The sequence below is a fragment of the Gallinula chloropus genome (genome assembly GCF_964237585.1).
Source record: "Gallinula chloropus genome assembly, chromosome: 2".
Taxonomy (NCBI): Eukaryota; Metazoa; Chordata; class Aves; order Gruiformes; family Rallidae; genus Gallinula; species Gallinula chloropus.
This window is the reverse complement of record NC_140086.1, coordinates 126,971,181-126,998,267: the sequence shown is the minus strand read 5'-3', so window position 1 is coordinate 126,998,267 and position 27,087 is coordinate 126,971,181. Positions and strand designations below refer to the sequence as shown.

Sequence of the window (27,087 nt, the reverse complement as noted above, 5' to 3'; positions counted from 1 at the left end):
TAAATCTGTGCTTTGCAAAATAGGGACCAGGGGGGAAAAACCCCAAAACTATGCTGACCTGCAACCTGACTTTGCCACTATTCTTTACATTCATCATATTTGCCTTTCCTGTTAAAAAAAAAGGAACAGAACGACAACAGAGAACATGGAGCAGGGTGAGTAAGCCATGGCTTCCGACCCCTGGAAATCGGCCATACACACTGCTGTGCAAATTCCTGCTGCTCTCTGAGCTGAGATCATACTGCTGGAGATGGCAAGTGTATAGAGCACAGATCTGTATCTTTCTTCCATTGCTAACCATTAATGGTGTAAAATAAATGCAGGTGATGCAACAGGCTTTGACTGGGCCTATTTATGTGTCTGTTGAGGTATTTTAAACAGACCAGTCAAATGTCTGTCTGGCTCCCCATGGGCCAAATCAAATAGATCTGATATTGGTGTAAAGTGAGTGGAGCTGCCACTTTGCTGTTTAGGTAAAGTTAACATTTTTTACACATTTACCAGCACTGTATCGGCATCTCCTAAGTGTATGTGTGAGAAGCACTTTGCTTGTTTTATAGGAGACATCAAGAAAAGGGCACATCTTCTCTCCATTCTCCCTCTTCTGCCTCTTCCCCTTCCTAAGCTGACAGTCCCTTTTTTCCACCCTCCCAACAGCTCCAAGCAAACAGTTAAAAAAAAAAATAAAAAAAAAGAAAAAGAAAAGAAAAAAAACCCCACCAACTAATGTTTCTTGAATGTCAGCGTGCTCTGACTTTGTCAGGCCAGCAGGAGAAACAAATTACATTCTCAGACGCCTTCCACTGACAACTCCAGGGTACCCGTTCCCACAGTTTAAATCTGGTACTTCTTAACGCCAGTGCCGCAGTCGGTCGCAGTGGCTTTAGTGGCACTTCACTGAAGGGTGGTACTCTGGAGTTGGGTTTCGCAGCATCGGGCAGTCAGTGCAAGGTGGAACGACGCTCGTGTTCCTGGAAGGGTTGTTTTCAGACCTGCATGTCTACGGGAGACTTGGGCCATGCCTAGGTAAGTGGCATTGCTACAACCGCACAGATGCAGCTAGAGAGGTCCTTCTAGCCCAGTCAGCCTGGTCTTTTTAAACTATTTTATGCAAAGATGATTCTTTCTTGCCAAATTGCAGTACTGAAAACTGTGAAGTGCAAAACCTTAGAAGTTATCCAGTACCCTCAGAGTTTCAAAATTCACCTGAATCAGTTTTTGACTCTGCCGATCATAATGCCGCTGTGTCACTTCTCCTGGCACTGCAGCTCTCTAGCTAAAGCACTGTTTCAGTGCTGGTCCTCATAGGGGAATTGAGAAGAAAGAAACAGTGCAAACCAAAACTGTTACTGGAGTAGGTATGAACACTTATGGTTTGTGTTAAAGACATGAAATAAATGATCAGATTTTTTTTAAAAAAAAAAATAACAGTATGTTGGTTCATTCTGCAAATGCCTGGAAGTTGACAGGATAAGCTGATCTTTTGTGTGACTGCCTACTGACCATTGAGCCTTCTACTCTAAATTGGTGCTGTGGATCCTGTCTTAATCTTCAACACAAAGTTCTGGTTTGGTAAAATGTTTCCTCTTTAAGACAATCTGCCTCTCAAGGCAAAAATAAAAGAAACCAAGCAGCTGTGAAATGCTAAACCAGAAATATCAGTAGAAATTAGAAGGTAAAGATGTAAAAGAAACTTCTTTTCTTAGTAGGACTAACCCACCTTAAGTCAGCATTTCAGGGTATAATTTAAGAAAATATCTTCATAGGTGTCATACATTTTTATGAGCCTGATTCTGGTCTAAATGACTGCATCAGCAGCAGTCCTGTGAACTTCAGAGGCAAGAACACCATGCCCTAAAGAACACCTACCACAGTAGGATGAACCTCTCCTCGTCTTTCTCAACCACACTGCATACGCTGCACAAGACAAATGGGATGAATGCAAAGAATAGTGGAAAGCTGGATTGTGGATCAGCACACTGCCTTCACCCACAGCATGGAGAAGAGCAGCAAGGGTAGAATTTGGCCCGCAGGAGGAATGCAGTGAATGTTAAGGTGATCCTCCTGGTTCACTCCATAAGCCAATCACCACCAGGGGTCAGGAGAAATTGCTCCCCAGTAGTCCCCAGATGTCAAGGTGTAAGGTGGGGATTTCTGTTTTCTTTTGAAGCATGAGACATAGATCACTGTCAAAGCTTGTTTTACAGCTAGAAGTAACGCATGCTGCGCACTGTGTGTTTATGGAGTGTGCGTGCATGTGTGCGTATGAGTGAGATTCCCAGTGGGTTTGAATCCATTGTCTTTGGCAAAGCTGCGCGCTGTGCACCATTGAGAATTGGCTCTATTGCTGTTGATACATCCATGCTTTTCTTATTGTTTTCTCAAATTATTGTGTTAACTGGGTTGCAGCTCGTGAGGTCTCTTTATTTGTCAAGTTTGTATTTCCTCAGTAATATGTTCCTCATAAACAAGTGCGTTTTGAAGGTCACCAGGTAGGCTAATGTGCAAAGCTCTTTAGGAGAAAAGTTCTGAATATGCTTCTGATTCTCTCATTCCAAAGAAAAATTCAAAGAAGGACAGCAAATTCCCAGGTAGAGATAGTTGCCCCTTGATAGTTTATCCCATTTCTACTTACTTACATTTAAAATATTTTTTTAATACTAAGTATCCTTTTTCTTTTAACCTGGGGAGCCTAAAAAAGATAAGCTTGGTGTCTGACATTACTGACCACTTAGACTTGCTGCTTTTTATTATAAGTATTGACTGGATATGCATATTTTTAAAACTAAATTTTAAGATTTACATGTTGTGTGGAATTTGGTCTGTGGCTTGAAAGGCTACTGTAGCCACAATCGGAATGAAAATAACCCTGAACTGTTGAAAATTCAAATCAGAGCACCCAAAGTGGTAACGACTGCAATACTAGTTTTGTCGATATTTATAAATCAATGCAAACCAGAAACTGGATGTTTTAATTTGCTACAGTTTCAATGTAACTGATACCCTCGAGTTTAGAGCTTTAAGCTTTGTGAAGTGCAATGTTATTGCAGGGCATGCATCCAATTTTTAAAACATTATATAGATTGGAGACAGATGAGCTTTTCAGAATTATTTTAGGCCTATTTTGATTGAATGCCTGAGATGCATTTTCCAGTGGAAATTAATTGCATTGATGTGAAAACAAATGAACTCCAACCTCAAAATTAGCTGCAGGTTCGTGCTAGAACCAGTACTTAAAAGGGAGGGAGTGGGCAGAGATACGGACTGGAAATTACTATAACAATATATACTTTGTTGCAAGAATAAAACAACCTTTTTTTCAGCGCCTGCTCTTTTTTGCTGTCCCTCTTGGTGTGCATGCGTGCATAGGAGGAGAAATTTTCCCATGTACCTGTGGCTGCACATGAGCAATGGCTTTTGCTAGCCATCACCTCTTCCCCTTGCACGCTGCTGGAAACCTATGCTGGCCTGTGTTGGCATCTGAGTGTCAGTGAAATCTCCAGCAGCCGCTACCTGTAGCGCTTCTGTCCTTGCCCTGGGGCACTCCTGGGGCAGGCTGTTTGGTAATGTACCCTGTTCTTGGGGACTCTATTAGCAAACGGCAGCTAACATGATTTCCACCCTCCAGTGAAATTTCCCTTAGCTATGTGAAAAATGCTGTGGATGAGTTTGGGTTTCCTGTTTGCTCGACTGATGCTCTCGATCAGTGGTAATTCCCATTGAGAAGCAGGCAGAGAAGGCAACGTGAGCTCTTTAAATAACGAGAGCAGACAGCGCTGGCTCGGAGCTGCTCTCTGTTGAAGTACAGCTGCAGCAGTCCCCCACAACTCTGTTCTTTCTGCCTTGAGATTCACCTCTTCCCTGTACTTCTCATCATTTGCACTAATACAGCTGTCAGTTGGGATTTTTGGCATGTTTAAGAGATGAAGCGTGTGCAAAGGTTCCTCCCAGGAAATGGCATATATTCATTTTGATCTTTATGAAAGTTTGAAATGAATCAGTGAAGTGGGTTGGGGGTTGGAAGAGGGTCACTGAAGATATATAGCTATTTGGCAGCTCTAAGATATTTTTACACCTGGAGGTGACTTGCTAAACAGATAATTGAGACTACACCCTTATGTATATACTCCTCTCTCTCCTCCCCCACTGCCACCCACTGAAACAACCAGCAGCTTTGAGAGTCTGGTTGCAGTTGGGGCTGTGACCATGGTTGGCCATGCACAAGTACTAACTTTTCTCTGGGCTGCAGAGAGAGCTTGGCACTGCAGGAGTATTTGCTGATGGCAGAAGTGCTAGGGAAGCAATGAGCGTTAAAAAGTACAGAGTATCTCTATGGTATTCTTGTTAAAGGATGGGATTTAGAGCCGGATTTTTATCTGCCGCTGATGTCATAAGTCATCTGAGGCTTTTTGAAGCTTCTGTTTTTCTGTTTTACTCATTTGCTATTTTGTTTAAGAATTCATGTTTGTATTTTCTTATATTATGCCCTTCTTAAAGATTTCTATGGAATGTGTTACTTTTATAGTACTTTTGGTGTTGAGGACAGAATTTAAATCTCAGTAAATAAATCATCTCACATTTATATACCTACTTTTTTTCCTCACTAGTGACTGTGGGCAAACTCTGCTTTCCATAGTGTGTACAGCACAGTTGTGTCTTCTTAGCGTTAGACAGATTTAATCTGCCAGGGGCAAATGCTGGAGTGTTTTTTCTCTCACTGAAACTGTTTTAATTAGTCAGTCTTTTTCTAGCAATATTGTGACCAAATCAATGCTCTGGGTCTATGAGTTGTATCTCCACTTGGTCTCAAGACCCAGCAGCATTTGGAGCAACTGTCTTTGGCGTTGTACAATGAATGAGAAACGGATGGAAAAAGTTTTCTTCACTTTCACAGATATGGAGATAAAGAAACGTGAAGATTCAGGTTCCTTCTGTTGACTACCCACAGCAACTGTGTTTCTGTGGGGACCTAAGTTTGGTGCCTGAAGCGAACTGGCCATGATCAGTAACTAGCCTGTCCCCAAAGCATCAGTTTGGTGTTTTAATTCAGGACCCTTTTCCCAGCATCTTTGGATACCTTCCCACTCTGACTTTTACAACATCGGATGAGTGGGCACATGGGGGGAGGTTGAGGAAGAAAAGGTCAAGATATGTTAAGCCATCCAAAGTGTAAGGTCTCCACAGCAGTCCTGCCTGCCTGCAGGCATATGAGAAGATCAGCAAGTACATCTTTCTTAGACACCCAGGCAGGCAAACATCTCTGAAACACAGGGGCGTGAAACTGCTGCCGCGGCATCCATCATCCTGTGGAGGACAGTAAAAACATGTGCTGTCATCTTTGACATTTTAATTGAAAAGAAAGCTTACACAGATTTCGACCTTAAGCAGTGTGTTTATACAAGTGTATACAGAGAAATAATCTGTCAGTTCAGAGCAGGCTCACTGCTATAGGAGTTGGTTTAGTAACTGAACAATCCAACATTAGCTCACACACCTTGCCTTGTTCCATGCCTCAATAATTTTTAGTAGAAATACTTTGCCTAGAGGCATGCAGTTATTAAAAAAGAGGCTCAGCTTGCTTAAAGTCTGGAATTATTAGCTCATGGTAACAAGCCTGCACTGGAGAAACTGTTGGTTCTTTGTTTTCATGACTTTGCTGTAATTCACCGTCTTATTTTCAGAGACAAACTTCTGCTTTGTTTGGGAAGTTAAAAAAAAAAAGAACAAAAAAAAAAGGAAAAATAAATCACTTCAAAAAGATTTTTTTTTCTTTTTTATTATAAAGCAGGGTTTATAAAGCTCTTTTATCTTAGCATTTCTATTAAATTGCACTGGTCCAAATAATAAGACTAAATAGAAGGAGAATTTTCAGAAATTTGTTTTACCCCATTTCCAGTTTAGGGATCTGTTGATACTGAGTACTCAGGGAGAGCTCTCCAAATACTCTCTCAGCCTTTTAAGAGTAAAAGGAGCAAATTTTTCTCCATCCTTTTTGCACCTACTATTCTTTTCAGATGCAAAGTTATGAAGGTCAAATAAAAGCCATTTGCAGTGCTGTAATGTGTTTGCAAATGGGATCACTTGCCCACATGAAGGCTCCAGGACCTTTAGGTAGGACAAACCTGGTGGAAGAGTTACATGTTGTTTGGTGGTCACTTTTGTCTGCATGCTGGGGTTAGGTTTCTTTCCATCTGTTTAACCTGTTGACATTTTCCGCAAAGAGTCTTAAATTTTCAAGTTTTCTTGAATTTGCTTGCCAGGCTGGAGTCTTAATCCCCACCCTTAAAAAAAAACTGACATGCTAGAAAGTGTTTGTGCAAGCTTTATTGCTGTTATTATTATTCCTGGTTTTAAGTCAGCTGCCATTTGGTATGTTTGTGTATTATCACTACCTTTTTTCTTCAGTGAAAACCAATACAAACCCATTTGTTTTCCTGAAGAATTAGGCTTGGTCCTGTCTGAGCTGGGAGACCGTGACAACAGTGGAATCAGTTTGACATCGTTGCTTGCTTTTATGATCAAATCACGTTTATGCTGCAGTTTTTTGGTTTTATCCCACTTTTTCGTTTTATTACAAGAATGTGTTTTTATATGAGCTAGTTCTTTATAATCCCTTGAACCTGCCTTTTGCAGTGTTTCCTTGTTTTACTTTAACTATGCCATTATCCTCCACGTATCATTTGTGAGTTCCAGCTGTGTGCATAACACTGTGCAGAACATAAACTTCTCCGAGGAGGTTATAGTCTAAGAAACCATTCTAGCTTTTCTTATTTTTCTTGTAATGGGTCAGGCAGTAAGACCCAGTGAAATATTTAGAGGGAAGGGAAGATTGAAACCAGCAGTTTCTAAGACCTGTAAGAGCCAAAAGGCAAATGTTAATGGGTTCTGTGAGGCTTCCAAGGACCTGCTGGTCCTTGTACTTATGCTGAATTTGCAGAGGTTCCTTGAACATGTGTTCAGGAAATATAGGTGGCATTAGCACAATTGGAGTTTCTAAAGGCAAGATATATCATTGACTTAATCTTTGAACAGAGTTTGGCCCACTAAATACATTACAGCAGTGGGGCTGCTGATTTGTGGGGCTTTTCTCCTACAAGCTCGGGTGAAAAGCAAAGAATTCTTAACAAATTTTGGAGGCATTTTCTCACAGGTTTCTTGTATTTTATGGAACATGTATCAATTCCCTATATTACCTTTATTTTTTCTTTTTTCTTAGTCTTTCCCTTTAGTTGGACATTAGAATGTATTTCTGATGGTGTTGCTTTGTTCTCACTGAACAGCTTCTCACCTGACATCAAGGGCTATGTGAACTGAGAAGTAACATCTCTTTGCTTGCTTTTGACTTTGTCCGTATCATTTCATATCAGTATGCTGCATCTTGCTCCTTCCGTGATGCTTGTTGATTAATTCCTTCTACCTCTGCACCAAAGTATGCTTTTTATCTTAATTGTGTCAGCTCTCCTTAAACACTTAGATGGGCTTTCCCTTCACTTCTGAGTCAAGCTACTTGTCTTTAAGACTCTTCACAGCTTAGCCTTATCTTATCACAGTCCTCCAGTTTCTCATTACAGTGTCAAGCATCACTTTCACTTTGCCAGTGTCTTTACCATCAGCTAGTTTCTCTTTCCCAGGCTGAAATACTGTCTTGTCCAACACTGGGAAAATACCTTAATGTAACACATATATGTGAAAATATATGCATGCTCTGTTTAAAATTCTCCACAGAAAGCATAGCTTTGTCTGGATGCTTCCCAAATCCTCCAAGTTATGAGCCACAGTTTTCTCTCTCTAGAGTATTGCCCTTCCTGTGTCTCAATCTTAGTTACTCCCTTCCTCTTCCAAACTTCCTCGGTCCTCTAATTTTTGAGCATGTGAGTTAAATAAAAAAACATATAAGGAACGAAAAAGCAACTGGAGGAGTGCCCCTAAACTGTCTCCAGTTCTTTAGTATATTTATTTGCTTGTGTGTTCTATCTCCCTCTTCTACTTTTCATCTGTTTTGTGTCTCTAGATTGTAAACACACTGTGTAAGAATTGTCTCTTATCTGTGTTTGTACAGTGCCAGGCTCAATGGGGTCCCGGTCCCGACTGGGACCTTTGGGCACCACCACAGTATAAATGTCTGCTACTGATAATAATAATCTACCCACATCATGCAGATGTCTGAATTGTCTGAGAAATACAAACAAGGATCTTTACTAGGTTGGCAGGGAGCCATTTATTTTAGGTGCCAGTTTTCTTTTCCCCTTAATATGGTTTGGCTCCCTGAAAAACCTGGTGACACAAACCTCCCACTTCTTGGAAAGCTTGACTCTCTGGTGATGCTGTGATTAAAACATCATTAACCGTGGGGTACGGCAGGTCAGGTGAGGTCCCTGCAACTATGTGAAGTATTCCAAGTACTTGTCTGATGCTTTGTTGTTGCTTTCCTTTGTGTTTATTTTTTCTTTCCTCCTTTGAATGATAAATGAATAAATTGAAACTAGACAGAACTGCCCTACTTGTGTGGGGGAGGGAACACCTCAAATAATGGGCCACAAACAAGAAAAGCTATGGTCGGATTTATAGGCTTAAATAATGGCACTGTAGATCAAACAACAGCAGAGCAGCAGTAAGTGAGGCAACCCCTCCAGACACACTTTACTCAGGTTAAAACACCCCTCCTATGTCTTTGCCTCTGACTAATTTTTTCAAATATTGAAGACCAAGTACGGCACTTGGGCCGGATACTCTGGTCTCACTAGCTGCTGTGGAAGTGGTTTGCTGCTCATCTGTAGAACCATGTGCTCTACTGAACTTACTTTTTAGCAATGAAAAGATTAATTGCAACAATACCTGGTTGTCCATGAGACTTTCAGAGGGTAGACCATAGCCAACTGTGCTTGTTCACAGCTTGGTAGGCCACTCAGGTACCTCAGTCTGAAAGCCAACCAAACCATATGCACCCACTGAAGTACCTTGAAAAGGTCCAGGCTGCTGGTAGGAAGAGTTCTCACCTCATTGCATTGATCATAATGGCGTCATTGCTACCTGTGTCTCCTTATTGCTTCCATGTGCTCTCCCTCATTTTAACCTTCATCTAAAAGCTTTTAGGGGCAGGACCTCGCCCGCAGTTTTTAAACCAAGGCTTCTAGGCATTGTTGTAATAAATATATGTATGTACATATGCATATACACACACACATACAAGTATATAAAAATGATGAAAGTCTGGGCAAATCTGTGTTGTGTAACAGGAGTGTGGTGCAGAAATCCCTGGGGCAATGCTGACCCAATGCAGCAAATTGCCGCAGCACGACCAGCCACCTCTGGGCTGCTCCTGTGTGAGCTGGCCGGGTCCTGAGGCTGTAGAAAGTCAAGAGATGAGTTCTTTTGCTCCAGTGCAACTCCATATATGTAACAGCTTTACTTTTTCCACAGCGGAGCTAACTAAAGTAGGACAAACTGGGTTGTGGTGGTGTAGGTATTCTTGCTGACTTTGCATGAATCCTACATTCAGGAGAGTAGGAAGCAGGAGAGAGGTCATGGTAAGACCCACGGAGCCAGAGTACTTTACTGTAATAGAAAACATACTGCAGTGATACTTTAAATAGCATCAGTCCTTCTGCACGTAGCCCCGAATGGCCTAGGTCAGAACTTAATCTCATGAGGCTGTAGCTGCAAATTTTCATCTGCAGAGACTGACCTTGAAGACTACAAGTTAAGGAAAGCCCAGTCTTTTCATAGATGAATGCAGTGTTTAGTTGTCGGACGATCTAGAAAACTGGGTCAGATAGGTGTTGCATCATAGCAGACAGAATATGTGGTATTAATCAAGAAGGCACATAGCAAAGTATATATCATAGCTATTTGATTACATTGCTGGAGTTATCTTTAATTGTTGGGTAGAGTCTTGTGATGGAACATGATCGAGTCACCATGGCTTAGCGGGGTACCGCCCATCTGTTTAAATGTTAGTAGGGATGACTCACGGTGTTAGCACAACGGTGCAGAGGGAGGGGAGCCAACATGGTCAGTTACAGCAGCTTGGCTAACACGTGGTATTTTACTAAGCCACCGTAACGCTATCCATCCAGGCCGTGTACACCCAAAAAGATAGTGTGCAAATGCTGACTGAGACTCCATTGTATCCAACAGCAGGCTCCTGCTGGAATACAAAGAAAATTCTTAAATTTGGGAAAAACCCCAGAGATGGCCAGATTTTCGTTGAGATTGAGCACTTGCCAGTTCTCTCTCTTATCTGTCCTTTATTTGTTGGCTGTTTGCCCAACAACCCTATTTACTCAGTGACACAGGTGCCAAGGAATTAAAATCCTTCGGTCAGCAATATTGACAGGCTGCAGGCAGCACCTCCTCAGCATTTACAAAGAGAGTAGCAGAGTCAACGTGTCCAACATTAAAAATAACAATTATAAACTCTCACTGACTTTCTTTGCTGCAGGATAGAAAGCAACAACAAAAAAAAGGCTGTGTTGTCCTTGGAAAGAGAAGAAATGTCTTAGGCAAACCGAGCATCTCAGCCTGCATAGTTCCGTGCCATACACGTTCCCGGAGCTCTGCACGAGTCAGCGCGCACGAGCAGGTCCTAATCAATGACCTGTGTTCAATGTGGAAGCAATATGAGCATCGCCCAGCACTGGCCAATGTCAGCTCCCCCGATGGGGAGCAGAATCTGGTGTGCATTACGTAGCACTTTTATTGGTGGCAGGAGTGGTGCAGACTTCTCGAAAGAGGGTCAGCCTTGAAGCACAAGGTTTCTCTGGCTGCTCTGCACCTCCTTGCAAAAGCACACTTGGGAACAGACTAGCCAGAGTGTAACAACAAAAATACACCTGAAGTGCTGAGGACTTCTCTTTCCTCTAGCTGAGTGTAGCTTATGCAGACCCCCAAAGTGAAGCAGGATTAAAGGTGAAACTGGGGACAACGAGGAAGCTTCTTTGCCATTTTAATAAATACCAGTAATTCCCTTTTGCCCAAGTCCCATATTCCCAAACTCATTAAAGCAATTTTGGAAATTTTTTTGGCTCTGGAACATATAAGCAAAACTCAAACCATGCAATCCCTTGAGAATCACTTGCAGAAATTGCCTAGGTCAGGCCAAAATAAGTTTCTGTCAAACAGCCTAACACCTAAGCTTATTATGAAACTGGTGAATTGGACAAAGGGTCTGTATGTGGGACAGTCTCAGAATGAATAAGGGGAGTGGGGCTGTTGTCATGGTACTTGTTTTACTTTGGTCCCACTGAAAACTCAAGTGATCCTTTTATTGAATCTGTTGCTCCTGATACCCAGTGCAGTTCCTGTAGGCTGCATCTAAGCTGGTGGACCCGAGGGGCTCCAGAGCTCCATCAGACAGGTGGATACACACCTCGTTGTCATCCCAGAACAGGTGTGAGTGTGCACCAGCGCCTTCTCCTTTCCTGCCCATTCTTCCCTGCTTGCTCTCCTGGAAGGAAACACAGGGTGCATTCCTGACAGAGGCTCCAGCACCCTCTGTTCTGCTCCTTGTCCCCCGCAGTGTTGGGGTCTCAACCCTTCTGTCTGGTGTTGTTGCCTGGACTTTTAGTATGAGATAGAGAAGACCTGTTTGAGCCTGTTGTCTGCTGCTCTGCAGGGCTGTCATTGTGGTGAGGCTGGGCTGGTGGGAAGTGGATTCTGTCTGTGGGGGTCACCACAGCCTTTGGAAACCAAACTGAGATCATTCTCCTCCTCATATTCAGCCTGGTAGCTCCTCACATTTTTGTTCAAAGGATCGCTGAATCTCTTTTCGTTCCATTTTGACCTCGCCCTCATGATTTGTCAGTCCTCTTGTGTGAACAAGTGCTGGTACATGCAGCAGCTGTGTTTTAAGTGGAGAGTAGGATGGGTCAGGGGCTGTGTACTTCAAGTAGATTTTCTGAGTTCATTTTTCTTGCACTACATCCATTCCACTTACACCACCTGCACAGCTCCCCAGGCTTAGCCTTGTGCTGATCTGACTCTGGTCCCCTATCCCAGAAACTGTTTCATGCTCCCTCACAGCACTTCTTGCAGCCTCTCAGGGGGTTACACCATATTTTGGAAACATTTTCTTCTTTGCTTGGGGGAGTATGAAGATATAAAGTAGATCATATTCCTGCATTAGCATAGGAAGAGCTTCTTGTCTGTATCTGAGCTGCATTTGTTGTTGGTTTGCTTTTTTTTTTTTCCCCTTCCTGAATAAGTACTGTATGTGTCTGGGAGGATTTTTAAGACATCTTTCAAAACACAGGCTTTTTCTCTCCATGGAGAATCAAGACAAAAGGATGGGTTCAGTCGTGCAGCTGCTGAAGAGAGGGCAGCTGAGGGCAGACAGAAGGGAAGAGCAGGGGTGTCTGGGTACAAGGGAGTGGACAGGGCAAGGCCTTGGAGGTGGCATTTGTTGGGACTGAAATGCATTTTTTGGGGGGGCTGGGCTTAAGGAGGGGAGGGTTGAAGGACTCACACTGGTGAGTTTTAGGGAAGAAGGGACAAGGCAGTCTGAGCTCTGGACAGAAGAAGATGGTGTTGCCATGAGACCGAGAGCTTCGCTTCGGGAGCCTGGATGTGGTGCCCCTCCATGTGGGAGGTCTGTGAATCCCATTGCTCCCAGCCTGTCACCTCTTTGCTTGTGACAAAAAAAAAAACAAACAAAAAAAAACAAACAAAAAAAAACAACAAAAGTTGTCACTTTCTTTGGAAGTGACTGCTGCTGACTGCTGAAGTTAGCCCCATCTTTTGGTGTGACACAGTTCAGACCAAGTTGGAGAAACAACTGTCTCCTCCCCTGCTGCTCTGAGGTTATGACTCTGCTTCCCTGACCAGCCCAGCCTGATTTTGAGGCTTTCATGGCTGGCTGTGGATTTGTCACTGAAGCAAAGAATGCTTCTGCCAAGGCTGAAAGGTTTAGACGCTCCAAATGTCTTTAGACTCTTTCCATGCTTCCCCTTGCAGAGGCTCTTCAAGCTCCTGGACTATGCCCCCTCCTCTCCAGTCCTTCTCAAACTGGTATCTCTTCTGTCCAATACACAGTTTACACCACAAACTATAGTGCTCTGTGAGAGTTTAACACGGTCACTGCACGAGGCACTGTATGTGAAAGCTTTCTTGTTTTCACACTTTCTGAGCTGTAACAAGTTATGTTTACCCGAAACTTGGAGCAACTCAGACCTACTCTGAAACTTAAAAAAAAAAAAAAAAAAAACCTGATTAATTTAACTAACTCCCAAGACCACATTCTTAAAAGCTATTTTCAAAGAGTAGTCCCAGCTTTGTTTAATCCACTGATTTTATGATTCTTCTTCTTTGTGAGTGGGCCTGCTTTCCCACACGCTCTCTTTTCCCTGTGCTGTACTTAGAAAAATCCTTCTAAATCTTTTGAACTCCTTTTGCCAAAATAACTCACTCCACGTTTTTATGGTCCATACTTTCTGCCTTTACAAGCTACTTAATCTGAATGTAATTTTGCTAATTTTCTTTCTTTTTCCTCCCCCCCCCCCTCCTTTTTCTGTACCCTGGTGACCTGCTAATGGGTAAAACCAGGAACCTTGCTTTGGACAGTTGGTAGCTTCACAAGACAGGAAAACCAAGAGCAAGATGAAAGTTTAAGAGTGTTTATTTTTCTGTCACAGACTGAAAAACTATCATCCAGGTACTTTTGTTTCCTGAGGGCTGAATTTGCACCAGTGCACTGAGGAAATTTTCCAGCTTTGACTGTTGAATACCTTTGGCTGGCCACCACCATAATATGCAGAGGTGCATCAACTGAGACTAGCTGTTGTCCTATCAGATGAACTGTACTGGTGCTTTAACTGATAAATAGTAGAGGGAAGGTGATTCATCTGTTTCTTGAAAACTTTCTGTTCTACTGAATTCTGCAGGAGAGGACAAACGCTGGATCGCCTTACCTGCGCCTACGTGTCTAGAGTTGCCTGTGCCTAGCAATCAATGGCTGGCAGGGTACGGCTTGTTTTGGTCTCTGAAGCCCATGACAGCTTTCTTTCCTTTTCTCCTAGGCCTGTCCCAGGTTCTCTGTCTTCACTACTGCACCTACACAACCGACAAAGACAGCCTATGCCTGCCTCTATGCCTGGCACCCTGCCCAACCCTACCATGCCCGGATCTTCTGCTGTACTCATGCCTGTAAGTTTTTTGGTTTGGGTTTTATTTTGGGGGGGGGGGGGGTGGGGTGGGGTGGGGTGGAAGGTTGGGTTTTCGCTTGATTCAGCCTGTGCAATTGAAAGTCTGCTGGGTTTTCTAAAAAATCAATGCGCACTGAGTTAAAGAAGCTGGAGGTTTTTCACTGCTTCATCTTACACAAGTGTATTTCTGGTGCAGTTAATGGCCTGTTAATTAGTGTGAGAGTGATTTGAAATGGTTTATATGAGACTACAATTTCTGGTTCTCACACTTGGTCATGTAGGTGAGATCAGTATGTCTGTGCTGGAACAAAGACTTTTCTGAAGCCAGACAAGACCAGAACAGCCATGTACATAAGTTAGGCCAATGAATTCTAAGTAATCCTCTCGTTTGTGGGAGATAACCAGTTAACCAGAAAGAAATGTGGCTTACTTTTCCAGCCTGGTAACTTGCACTTAATTAGAATTTGGTCATGATAGCTGCTCATTCCTGCAGAGATGGGAATATTTCCCATCTTCTGCGAGACAAAGGGATGCTTTGCAATTGTACCTTCAAATTAATAAATGATTTTAACAACCCTTTCAGTATGAGACATTTTGGCAGATTAGGGGTGGAAATGAGTAAGGATGGCATGGGGAAGAGGAAATTATTAAAGGCGAAGTTTCTGTGTGATTCCATGACGCTTAGTTGGGAAGACAACCTGAGAGTGATCGATCGTGGGAGGGAGGAAAGCACTGATTGTTCTGGCTTTGCTGGAGCAAGGGGGACATTCCACAGGACTACAGAAATTCAGGTCTGGCTGCTATTTGAGCATTCATTAATAAGTTATTAATTAGTAACTTGCCAATAATATCGACCAGGAAGTTCAAAAAACAAAATAAGATTGTGGGCAGTTTTTTCTGGCATGATTCCTATGGAACCTGAAGCAGAGCAAACATCCTGATGAGTGTAAGCGCAGGGCATCGCGGTGCTGCTGGGGAGCCTTTTGCACAGCTCTGCTTGCAGACTAGCAGGTGTGCTGGCTGATGTGAGCACAGAGATGTGAACATGGAAGCAAGACAGACCTTATCAGCACTGTCTTCCCCGGCTGCAGCTCCTGCCCCACAGCCCTCCTGGAAGGGCTGCAGAGAAGATGGCAATGGGAGCTGTTCCTGCCCTGTGAAGACAATGGGGGGCCCTGGCAGAAGCAGATTCTCCCCACCAGTGGGGCTACTGCCCTCTCCCTCAGGTCCAGAACCCATTCTTGCTAGGATCATGGTGGGTGGGAGTCAACAGCAGTTCCCTTGCTCAGGAGGCTCTTGTATGAGCCAAAGATTCAGAGGACTGGCCCAAAGCAAGGCAGGGTGCTCAGCTCCGGTTGAAAGCAGCACTGTAACCCTACTTATCACCCCTACCAATGGCTAGCAGTGTAACAGGGCTTGCCTCTTTTCTGGAATGACACTACAGGAAATTATTTTATCCAGGCCTTAGTGCCGTAAGGTTTTGTTTGAAAATAATAGCCCTCCATCCCAGCCTAGGGAGATTAGTTCACAGAAAGGGCTTTGAGTAGCCCTTCTGCTTTGTTTTTCGCTATCTCAGCAGTACATAAAATCTTCTCTCACAAGACATGTGGAAAACTCTTCTCAGCTGAGCAGGATGGGTGAAGAAAAAAAGAGCCAACTCATTTTCCGTATACTCAAGATTGTAGATTTTTATTTATGTTTTTAACAAGCTAAGTTGGGCTGCACTGACAGGGGAAGCCACAACTTTATACAGTGATGCTTTTAAAACCACTTAACTCCGAGTGTTGTTATACTGAAAGGGAGAAAATCATTACAAAAAAAGTGCAAATCTGGGTGGCTGCTAAGTTTGTTTAGTAAAGAACCCTTTTCTTTATAATTGGCTGTGAGTTTGCAGGGCTGATTCTGATGAAACACACGCCTGCGCTCATACACACATGCAATTCACAACACAGATTGTTATTTTTCCAGCCATGACTTGAAGAAATAAAGCTCAGTCCATTTAAATAGAAACCAAGCATAAATTCTTGCAAATGTCTCCAGACGTTTTCAAACCTTTTTTTTTTCTCCTCTTTCTCCTTTCTTTTCCTTTTAAAAGATGGAGCGACAAATGTCAATGAACTCCAACATCATGGGGATGCAGGGACCGAACCTCAATAATCCGTGTGCTTCACCTCAAGTCCCCCCAATGCATTCAGAAGCCAAAATGGTAAAAAGATTAAACATCAAAAAAATTATTTTCTTTTCTTATATTGTTCTTGTATACTGGTTACCCAGACAGTGGGGGATGTAGCCAGACACTGCTTACTTCATTCTTAGTCATACGTTATACTCTTTTTTAATACACTACAGTAAACTGCCTTTGGGTCTATGAACTTTCAAGATGTTCCTAGTCCTATCTGAACTCAGAGGGAACTGATGTTAAGGGTGGGTTATCTGGTCCCTACTGTGTTCAGTAGGATTTTAAGTGCAGATTAGTATAATTTAAGCAAATGATCTGGCTGGTTCCTTGAGGGTGTCAGAGCTCCATGACTTAAAGGAAAATGTCAGTTAATAAAGCGTGAATTAAAAAGTGTCTGATGTGGAGGGAGTGTACATAGTCTTTGTTTTTTCCGGCCAGGTGCATGGTGTGTCAGAGTAGTGTCAGTGTTAGAAAACCAGACTGAACAATGTATATAAAACTGGGATGTTTTCTTTTGCGTGAGTGCAACAAAGGAGTTGCCGTCAAAAAGAGGAGTCAGAATTTGGACAAAAATAGTTGATATCTAGGAGTCAAATGTCATAGTGTTTTTTAAAGCGGTTGTATGCCTCACAAGGTCAAGGCTGCTCAGGCATATGTAATGGTATAGGATTAATGTAGGTAAACTAAACTACAAGTGGGCATTTGTAAGTTTTTCCCCGCTTTATATGCACTCTCATAGAGGTACTCGGCACTAATATCCCTGGAACTGAGTTCATTAGTGTGGAAACACTTAGCCTTTTTCAGTTTCAGAACTGCCATTTGCTGGCTAGTGGAAATATGAGGACAGAAGTTTGCAGTTTAACTGTGTAAGGCTTTTATCCTCTCTCATCATAGTGGAAAACAGGAGTAACTTCACTGAACTTCTTTCAGTGGCGTTTTGCCAAGGTAAAATTGTCGTAAGTGAGAGAATGAAATCAAGCCGACAAAGATTCAGCAACCACATGTTTGTGTATATTTCTGCTTTGCATGACTGGTACGGCCTTTAAAGTTGTTGTCATCTATCCTGAGGCAAAGAAAAATACCTTCTTGTCTATAAATACGGTGCATGGAAGAGACTCTGGCTTAAGAGCAACAACGTATACGGGCTTATTTGCCCTCTGTTTTCTTAGATTGGACAGGTCATGCCTTCTCCTCACTGTTGGTCTGGCTTAGGCTGTTAACCCAACCTCTGTTAACACCCCGTCTAAAACCACACTCGGTAAACATGCAGCCAGTTGGCCAGAAGAAGAGCGATAGCCAAAAATCCTGGCTCCCCCAGCCAAGGAAAACCTGTGGTCAAGAGTTCTCTCTCTGCTGTACCACACAGTGACACTGACATGCCAAATGGCAACAGCATCTGTAGCAAAGCTTGTTAAAAACTTTTTGGACTAGGCAAGTGTTTTTTCAATGCAAGCATAGCTGAGCCAAGCTAAATACTCCTTGGTTGAATAAATCTAAAACTGGCATCTGTTTTGGGGACTAAAGGGTCTGTAGTTTACTCTCTCCCCACACCCACTGCCTTTTTTTATTTATTTATTTTTTTAACTGGAAATAGGTGGCTACTTAAGAAAAAAGATTAAATTATTGGTGCATGTGGTGAGAATTCTGTGCTTTAATAGCTGAAACTGCACGTTAATACAAATTACTTTTTAATCTGGTTAAGCAGGTTTTTGTCCCTAAACAAAACGTATGAATGTACGGTTCCTTCAGGCAGAAATTGCTATCGGTTCCAAAACACCATACAGGGAACCAGGAGTGCCTTTGCTTCTCAGGGGCTTTCTGCTGCTCTTCCAGAGGTGGAGAAAAATTGACACATGTTAACTCTTGAGAGTAAAAGGAGTAAAATTCAGAGCTCCGGGACCTTTCTTCTTTTCAAATGCGGGGTTTTAAAAAGATATTCTGCATCCTAGTTTTAGACTTCATTTCTGTTTGAGCGCACATGTAACGTAAAAAGCCTCTTTGTTTCACCACCACTTTGAGGAACATGAACCTATTAACACCAAGTGGGAAAAGTGTAGGAAATATTCAGAGCAAAATTATTTCTTACATGTAAGTTCATGAATTGCAAATCTGAATCATCTGTTAATTATTCTTATTAATTATTGCACTTTGATTTTTGCTGAAAGCATGAGACTTTGCATACTCTAGTGACTTTTTTTTTTTTAAGTCAAAACCGAGGGTGCTTAGTACCTTACTGGATTGCATCCTGTATTAGGAAGGAATTTCAGATTTCCCTTGATTCTGCTAATGCTATTACTGCTGGTGCATCCAGCGCTGCTGATGTTCTCTTTGGCTGGCCTCACTCAGCAACGAATATGTGTGTTGAAAACTAGGCAGAGTCATCTAAGCTGCTTGCAGCTGATGACTGCAGTAACTGGAGAAGTTTGGGGGACTTTGACTCTGATTCATCAGCTGCCCAAATCTATGGCAGATGGATCAGCATTTTTTTTGTAACTACATGAGAGAATGCAGGACAAGCTCCTCTAGATGATGTGAGACCAAATCCTTCTGGCCTCGTGAAAATATCTACCTGGGCAATGCAAGCGTGATTTGGTGTACAGCAGCCATAGAACTATTTGGTGATTTGTGTAGTTTGGTTTACTTTGGTTAAAATAAATATGAATAAATATTATCACTGTGGATGCTGTGTGATGCCAGGCTGTTTTTTTTAGAGGAAGCATATAGATGGCAATAGATTCACGCTCTTGATTGGTTGTGATCAGTTTGCAGTGGCATGTGGAAACCACTCTGAGAAATATGTACATTACCTGATATACAATATATGCATTGCATTAATGTTTTGTTTCTATAGTAAGCAAATTATTTATCAATATGTATTTTAATTATCTTGTACTACCTGGCAATTACAGAAAGCCACACTCTGCCACCCAAGATGCTCGTTTCCTGGTTCAATTTTTTAAGGAGACTGTTTCTTCAAAATATTGAAGTATTGTAAATGACATCCCAGAACTGATTTAATTTATCACAACAATCTCAGTTTCCCTCACAGTGTGCCTCTCAATTAGGTTATCACCTAATGCTTTAAAACTGTCCTAGTAAATGAACGAGTGAACATCTAAATCAATACTGCTTTCTTCTTAGATTCAGAGCTGAGTGGGTAAAACCTTTATGCTGCCCACCAAAAACACACATTGATTTTGTATTAAAATATATTTCATTGGAAAGAGAAGGAAACACATAGCTCAAAGTGTACACGGCAAAAATATGCAGAATAGCACGTGTGGCATATTAACATGTGGTTCACTAGGCTGAGAATATTATGAACGTAGAATTGTTGGTGGTGCCTTTGCCTTAATATATTGCTTACATACACTTTGCTTTGCAGTTTCAGAGTATTCAAGGTTTTATAACTCGGAAGTGCAATACCATGTGGATTACTGGAGTGAAAGACAAATAGTGTGCACTGAACCGCTGGAAGTCTGTGTGACAGCAGGTCTTTTTGGTGGAGCTGATGCCTCTCTATCTGAATTTTGCAAGGCATTGATCTTTACATGTAGAGATTTATGAGCTCTGAAAGGAGATATAAAAAGCAGGCTGGCGATAAAAATAATTGAACTTAAAAATACAGTTTTCAATTGAACCTGTTAATTTTTTCTTTTACCCTCTCTGCCTCTTGCTGGATACATAGTTTTATAAAATTTAAATTAAATGTAATATATGTGGCTTGGCTGTGTCTGTCAAGGAATCTGTATGGTTCTTTAAAATCGAAAGGAAATTATTTGCATATCAGAAGTCTGTTGGGTTGTGGGTTGTGCCTTGTACATATTACTAGGTTGAACAGTAATAACAAGAAAGTTAATTTCAGATGTAAGAGTGAAAACATAACCTGAAAAGTGATAAACCAGTAATGAGCACATTCCTAATTATAATGGTAAAATATCTGTATTAACTGAGTCTCATCATTTACCCATGAAAGCTACACAGCTTTGGCAGAGGAGGAGGACAGGTGAAAGAAATTGTGGTTAGCCAGTTGTCATAAGCACTAATTTTTGTTTGACTTAATGAGAGTTAAGGGTCTAGATCCTACTGGTGGCTGTGAAAATCCCAGTCCAAGCATCTCTCAGCTCTCCATCCCAGCAGAAAGGCAGGACTGGGTGTGTTTTGTATGGCTGTCAGATAGGCATTGCTCGTTTTCCCCAGAAACACGCCAGCCAAGCAGGAAAGGCTCAGCCCCAAAGGTGGCCAGCAGCTTGGAGTCTGCCTTTGAATGTAGTCTTCTGCTGCTTCTTGTTTTGCAAACAAGACGCATTTCTGTCCCTGTGAGTTGTGATGGTGCAACTGGTGCAAAGAGATGAACAGCTGGAGTAAGGCCTTACCCCCAGCCCCAGGTCAGTACTTGGCTCAGCCACTGCGGCAGCCACTGGATGCAGAAACAAGAGCACTGCCCTAACAGCAGCTGCATCCCGGGACAGCTGGTGGCCTTGTGGAGGACATCCCACTGGGAACCAGCCCTGGGCCCCGGGCTGAGAGGTTTCCATACTGCTTTCAGGCAGGATCAGCGCCACTGAAGCTCTAGGTTTAGCTACTCAACATTTCATGACTGAAAATACTTAGTTAAATATAATAAATGAGCTGAAGTCTATGCTTTCCTATCAAGATGGCCGGGAAAGGAGTCGCTTTAGTAGAGCAACACACTTTGCTTCAGGGCCAGGCGGCTTCTCTCTGTGCAGACTTTGGGCTACTGAGCAGAAAGAAAAATGTCACATCTCCGCAGAGCTTTCAACAGCAATTGCTCATCTTGTCCTCCACAATAAAGCAGTGAAAGCAGCGAAATAGAAAAAAAAAAAAGTGCAAAGTGAAGCCTTCCAATTTTAAAAAAAGAGTTATGACAAAATTTCCTGTATCAGTAAATGAGAAATGTTTTCAAGGAAGGGACTGTTAAATAGTTAAAAACACGGTGCTTCTGCAACTGTTGACAAAACTCCGTGTTCTGAAATTGTATCTCCTGTTACGTTTGCACTTTATGTTTTAAAGTTCCCCAAGCCAGCCTTTCAGTGTGCTCCTGCTCTACGTTTTAAAAGTCCTCCCCGGGCAATAGCTTTGCCCACAGACAATATGCCTGGCTGTGGATTAAGGTATTATCGTGATGGGTGAAGCTAATCATATTTTGTTTTGTTTACTGAAACAGGACCTTGTACCCGTCATGCCTAAATGCTGGATTATGAAGTAGACTGGGTAGGAACTAATTCTTCTTAAGCTGTCAGTGGCTCAGTAAGTGCATTAGAGAAGCAAGGCAGTTCGGTTACTCATAGCTGCTGCTGCGTGTACGTGTTGAGTATTTGATCTCCCTTCTCCCGAGTGCACACAAACTGCGTGGATTGTTGCAGACACAAGTTGTAACAATTCCTTGCATTTTTCTTTCTTTGTGTCACTTTACCCTGCAGTGATCTTATCAGCACTGTTTCCCTAGAAGAACTTGGATTTTTATTATTTTGTTTGCCTTTATTCAGCTGGGTGTTAAAGTGACCTCGCTTTCTCCCCCACCCATCAGCCCTGACCCTTTCTCTTTCCCTCTGTTTCTCCACCACCCTCTTTTTCCTCAGAGAGTTTACTGTCTTTCTAGATTTGTTTCTCTCTCTCCTTCTCACTCCAGTGTCCACCCTGATTTTGTAACCATAGTGATAATTGAAATAGTCTTAATATTTGCTCGCTGTAGCTATCATCTAGCCCAAGGCACGAACCGCTGGCTTTTGGGTGTTGGAAGGTTTTGAAACCTAAGTCAGATGCATCTGTGTATGTGAGGGCGACTTGTTTGCTGCTGAACTGTCCCTTCCAGAAAAGGTTTTGTTTGTGTAGACTTGTGTGTCAGTGGGAGCTGATGCAAGTAAAAGCAAGTGCTTTTGGTAGCAAAGCCAGGGAAAAGGGGAATTATAAAAATAAAAACAAGGTTGCTCTGCAGGGAAGTTCTTCTTTGCATAGATATATTTCAGTCTTTCGCTTGGAATATGTACAGCTTTCACTTTCCAAGATTTCTGCAAGAGCCATGAATAATGGAAGTTGTCTTACACTTCAGACCGTCTCACATTAAGCCTGGCATTTGCTTGGGATGTACGAGTGCATCTTGTGACAAGCGATGGGCTTTGGGGGCGGAGGGGATGGAGTTACACACTTTACCAGCTCCATATTTTAACCACCGAGGACACAAGAGCTGGAAGCAAAATTCTCATGGTGATAAATCTCTTCTTTATGGACAGGCTTAAAAAGCATTTTTAAAAAGCTATACAGTAGCTAATGAATCAGTTTATTAATTATGATAGCACTCCTGTGAGATAAATAATTTTAGATTGTTGGACTGAGAGAGAAAAGTGAAGTGACTCACAAGAGGCCACACAGTGTGTCAGTGGAAGAGGTGAACAAGCACAGAAGAATTTCTGGCTGCCAGCTCCAGAAAACACAACTTCTGTCTGAGTATAGTTTATGTATATGCATTTTCTTCAAGTTAATATTAATTATTAATATTGGTAATATCAACATAACTGTTGAAGTCCAGTGTTTTTTCAGGACTAGTGAAAGAACGGGGAGACTGAACTCCTCAAGCTTACAGGGGGTGCAGTTCAAATTTAGCATTCAAACGAAGGTGACGGTTTTTGTTTGGATTTAATGCCCCTGAAATTTCCTGAACTTTTCTGATGAGATTTTGGCTCAGAATGACAGAAATTAACTGATCTTCTGAGACTTCTGTCATCTGAGATGATGGAAGCCTTGTGAGATCAGCTTCCCTGGCATCGTGGCTTTCACTGAAATCTCAGGAGAGCACTTACTTTTCGCATAATGTCAACCATATCCAAACCAGGACTAACGAATACCCCTGTAGAGCTCCTTCTAAGATCACAGGCATGTTTGAAATACTGCTACAAGCTGTGTTCAGGCTGAGGAAAGGCTCACAGCATTTGTTGTTTCTTCTGTCAGATATGGCCGGCGACACTTTTCAGCGGTGGGAGGTTTATATACTGTCTTCCAGATGTTCATTAGTGCAACTTCTCATATTTATGTCCGGAGAGTTATCAAAGAGGTAATTTAAAAACTGGGACAGGCTGGGTCTCCCACCCTGGAAACACACACACAGCAAACTTTGCTCCGCTTGCAGTTTTTTATTTGCAAATTGCTGGCCAGTAGTGTTTGTCAGAGATTTTACTGTACAAAATGCTATGAATAATCTTCCCAGATGTGCTCTGTAGTCAGACTGCATGGGATGTAGTGTAGTCGGCCGTGTGCTCTGTGTCCTGCTTGCACCACAATGTCTGTGTAACCCACTGTACTGGACCCCTCCTAGGAGACCAGAGCAGTTTTCACTCACAGCTTGTTGTTCATATGCTGAGGACTGATTGCAATTTCTCTGACAGTGTGGGCACCTCCAAGTTGCTCTTTAGTAGTAGCAGTAGATAGTTTACCCCATTTTAAGTGACTTATGTTACAAAAAAGATGGCAAAGTACTTAATATAGCTGGAATCATTTCCCATTAGTATTGCAGAGGCAGGGGGAGCATGGACTTTGACCAGCTAAAGATGAACTTTAAAGAATTTACTAAAAGACTGTCAGTCTTTTAGGGACAGTATTTCATTTACACAAAACCTCCCTCTACTATTCATGGATGTGCTATTTTTAATCCTGTTTAATATATTAAAGTCACACTGAAACCAACTCATAACCATTTTGAAAAATGTTCTAAAAATCTTTTTAAAGATAGTACCGAATTTGTCATTTAGTAATAATATCAGTGTGGAAGTACTTTAATTTAGGATTGTTGTCTTTGTTATATTGCATTTTCATTCATTAAAGCTTGGTCAACAATTATGTTGTAAAAAAAAAAGGAAAACTTTTGTAAAATAGAAAAACAGCAGCCAGGGTTCCTGTAGCTTTGTTTTTCAGTCTGCTAGAAATTATTTAAACCAAAATAGCCACCTTTTCACTGCAGTTCCTCTTCTTTTCTCTTCTCTACATTTTAATTTTCCAAAATAAGTGTTCAGAAAGGAAAGAAGCCTCATAAGCAGCTTAAAAGAGAATTTCATACTCCTTTAGCTTTAAAAAATCAGAGGCAACATTTTTCTTATAGTCAAATATTACTTTTAAAATTTAACCCTGATCCTGAGCTGCTGTAAACTTGTATAAATTTATTGACTTCAAAGGAACTGTGTGGTTTTTGCATCAACTGAGGATCTAGTTTATACTTCTGAATCTCAGAATTTTCCTTTAGTCAAGCTCTGGCCCTTCTAGAGTTTGATACTGCCAGGTAAGCACTTTGCTGGGTTTGGCTTTTGGTTTTAATTCTTTTATTTAAAATACAGTACATATTCGCCTCTTAGCTTTGCACACTGGTGTTTTGCCAACTCTTCCAGCATCTTATATGGGCTTTTTCTGACAATTTTTAAACTCTGCTTCCTATGGGTGTTCATTACATTATATTTAAAGATAATTTGTTTTCTCTGAGCCCCAAAATAATATCAGGAGATTTTTATAATTGGTTCATCACACCAAGAAATCACTGTGGGTTTTTGACTCTCCTATATCAGTCAGTGACAGGTATTGGTACCTGTCCCTAATGAAAATTTCATAATGAAAATTTGCCAGATATTTCTTTGAAACTGATGGATGATTCACGTTCTTATATTTAGGCCACATTATTCTGGAATGTTTAAATTAGAATAAAACCCACCTCTCTGAATATATATGTGCAAACATAGAGTACATTTTTAGTTTCCCATCTGGAAATACGTATAAAGTCCAGGGCTGTTTTCAAGTTGCAAGAAATATTGTTATATTTTATTATGGTATTTCAGTTCACACTCATACTAATATGAAAGCTTTAGTAATGTCATATCCTCAATACTGCCCTCAAATGCCAAGGTTACGCACGAAGCCCAGTGGGATCTAGCAAATGTTTAAACTTTTATTAAAGCCCAAAGCCCAAAATAGACTTTACTAGACCTGTACAAATTATTTTAAATTATGTAAATATTTTTAATATGTCTGGCTTCTGACAGAACACCACTATACACCAAAGTATGACATTTGCCTTACTGTGCCAACATTTTGCTGCTTTTTTTTTTTTTTTGGATTCCCAAAATACCTAGCATCATTACTGGTTTTGACTAGAGTCTGCTTTATGTGCTGCTTGTGGTTCAGGAGAAATATATGTAAAGAGGATGGACTGTGTTCTCTGACTGTTAACAGAAGCTCTTTAGCATGAGGTTAAGCGTGAACTTTGTTTTGCCTGCCAACATAACAGGCAGGAGATACCCAGGATAAGGGTGGATGAAGTCCTGATCTGCTTTCCATCTGATGGACACATACAGATGCTTTGAAGGCTGGTGTTGGGGTGTAGTGTGTGTGTGTGTGTATATGTCACTAAGAATTATATATTTGGGGTTTTGTAACAGATATCGCTCTAACTTCATCTTCTAGGAATGCTCTTAAATTAAAAAATCCTGCCAAAGCATTAATATGTTTCTAAATGTGTACTAAATCTGGACTGTACTTCATTTAAACCAGAGGCAGTGACAGGCAATAGTAACAGCAAACAATCTGAAGAGCCCCAGCTTTGTTGGTCAAATGTCTGCAGGTGTATGAGTTTGCCCACATGTGCACGTGTGTCATTTTCTTACTCTTTTCTGTAGTTTTGGTGGTGAGTTTCTTCTTCATTCCATGCAATTTTACTGTACAAGCATAATCTTATTTCTGCATATTTAGCTAACTTTGTCCATCTATTTCTTTGTCCTTATCTTTTGTTAAGAAACCGCTTTTCCTAAAATACTCTAGAACGTGGAAGAACAACAAATAACTGAAAATCTGCCTGTGCTATCAAAAAATCACTTACTGGCATTTAGGGTGACTACCATTTGCATGAAGAATGGGAAATTTTTTCCACTACATCAATTTGTAGAGTTGTCAGTTTTCTAAATAATGTTAGCAGTGGATTAGTTTGATTGGGAACTTGATCCAAACAATGTTTGAATTAGTTGAATAAAGAGTTCCCAGAGGTAGTCTAGGGTTTATGCAAAAATTGGTATATAGATGCCTCACTGCTGAGAATTAAAATAGGAATCAACTTCCCTTGGTGAAATTTGAGGTTACTGAGATTGTCCGAGGATACCCAAATGCTTCACTTCAGAAAGCAAGGCAGTTTGATGCCACTTTAAAGATTTTAGAAAGTACAACTTCCCTGTCTTCTAAACTTAAAATTCAAGATGTGTTTCTGCTAGTCTTAGTAAAACTGGTGGTTACGAGTCTAGTTTAATACTGCCCACAAAAACCTAAATAACATAGTTGTGACTTGTAGCACCCATCCAGCATGTGTTTTCACCCTAGAGGAGGGGCTAGGTTGGCTCTAGGGCTCCTGGCCACCACAACCTGGGCAATGACCAGCCAGATGAAGTAGCTCTCAAGTTCCTCGATTTACAAGTTCCCGTCTTTGATCTGACCATGGATGTGCATTTCTCTGCTGCATGTAAGATCTTTCTGTAGTGGTTTTTAAGGTTCCAAGCAGAAGTGAAGCTCTCTTGAGTTGCACGTGTGAAGGAGATGATAAGCAGCCAGGATTAAGTCCCTTTAACCAGGGATGCTGTAGGTCATGCTGATAGCTACAGTTCCCAAAGCACCTGTCTTTCAGAAACACACTGCCAGCCTCCTAGCTGTTACAGGACAGGAAGGGTCATGATGTGCATGCGGTTGGGAAACAGCATTTTCCTGAAGTCATGGGCTAACGGTGGGTTG

General features: G+C 41.6%; 1 protein-coding gene across 2 annotated transcripts in view; it reads left to right on the top strand.

Moving 5' to 3' along the window:
• CREB5 (cAMP responsive element binding protein 5) overlaps positions 1-27,087 on the top strand; it is a gene marked incomplete at its 5' end in the record, with an annotated part of 249,996 nt that overhangs the window by 168,187 nt on the left and 54,722 nt on the right. For both annotated transcript variants that reach the window (XM_084280315.1, XM_084280316.1), the window contains 2 exons: positions 14,013-14,139; positions 16,234-16,344. In XM_084280315.1, coding sequence (XP_084136441.1) covers positions 14,013-14,139; positions 16,234-16,344 — 238 coding nt within the window. The remainder of the gene's footprint in view (positions 1-14,012; positions 14,140-16,233; positions 16,345-27,087) is intronic.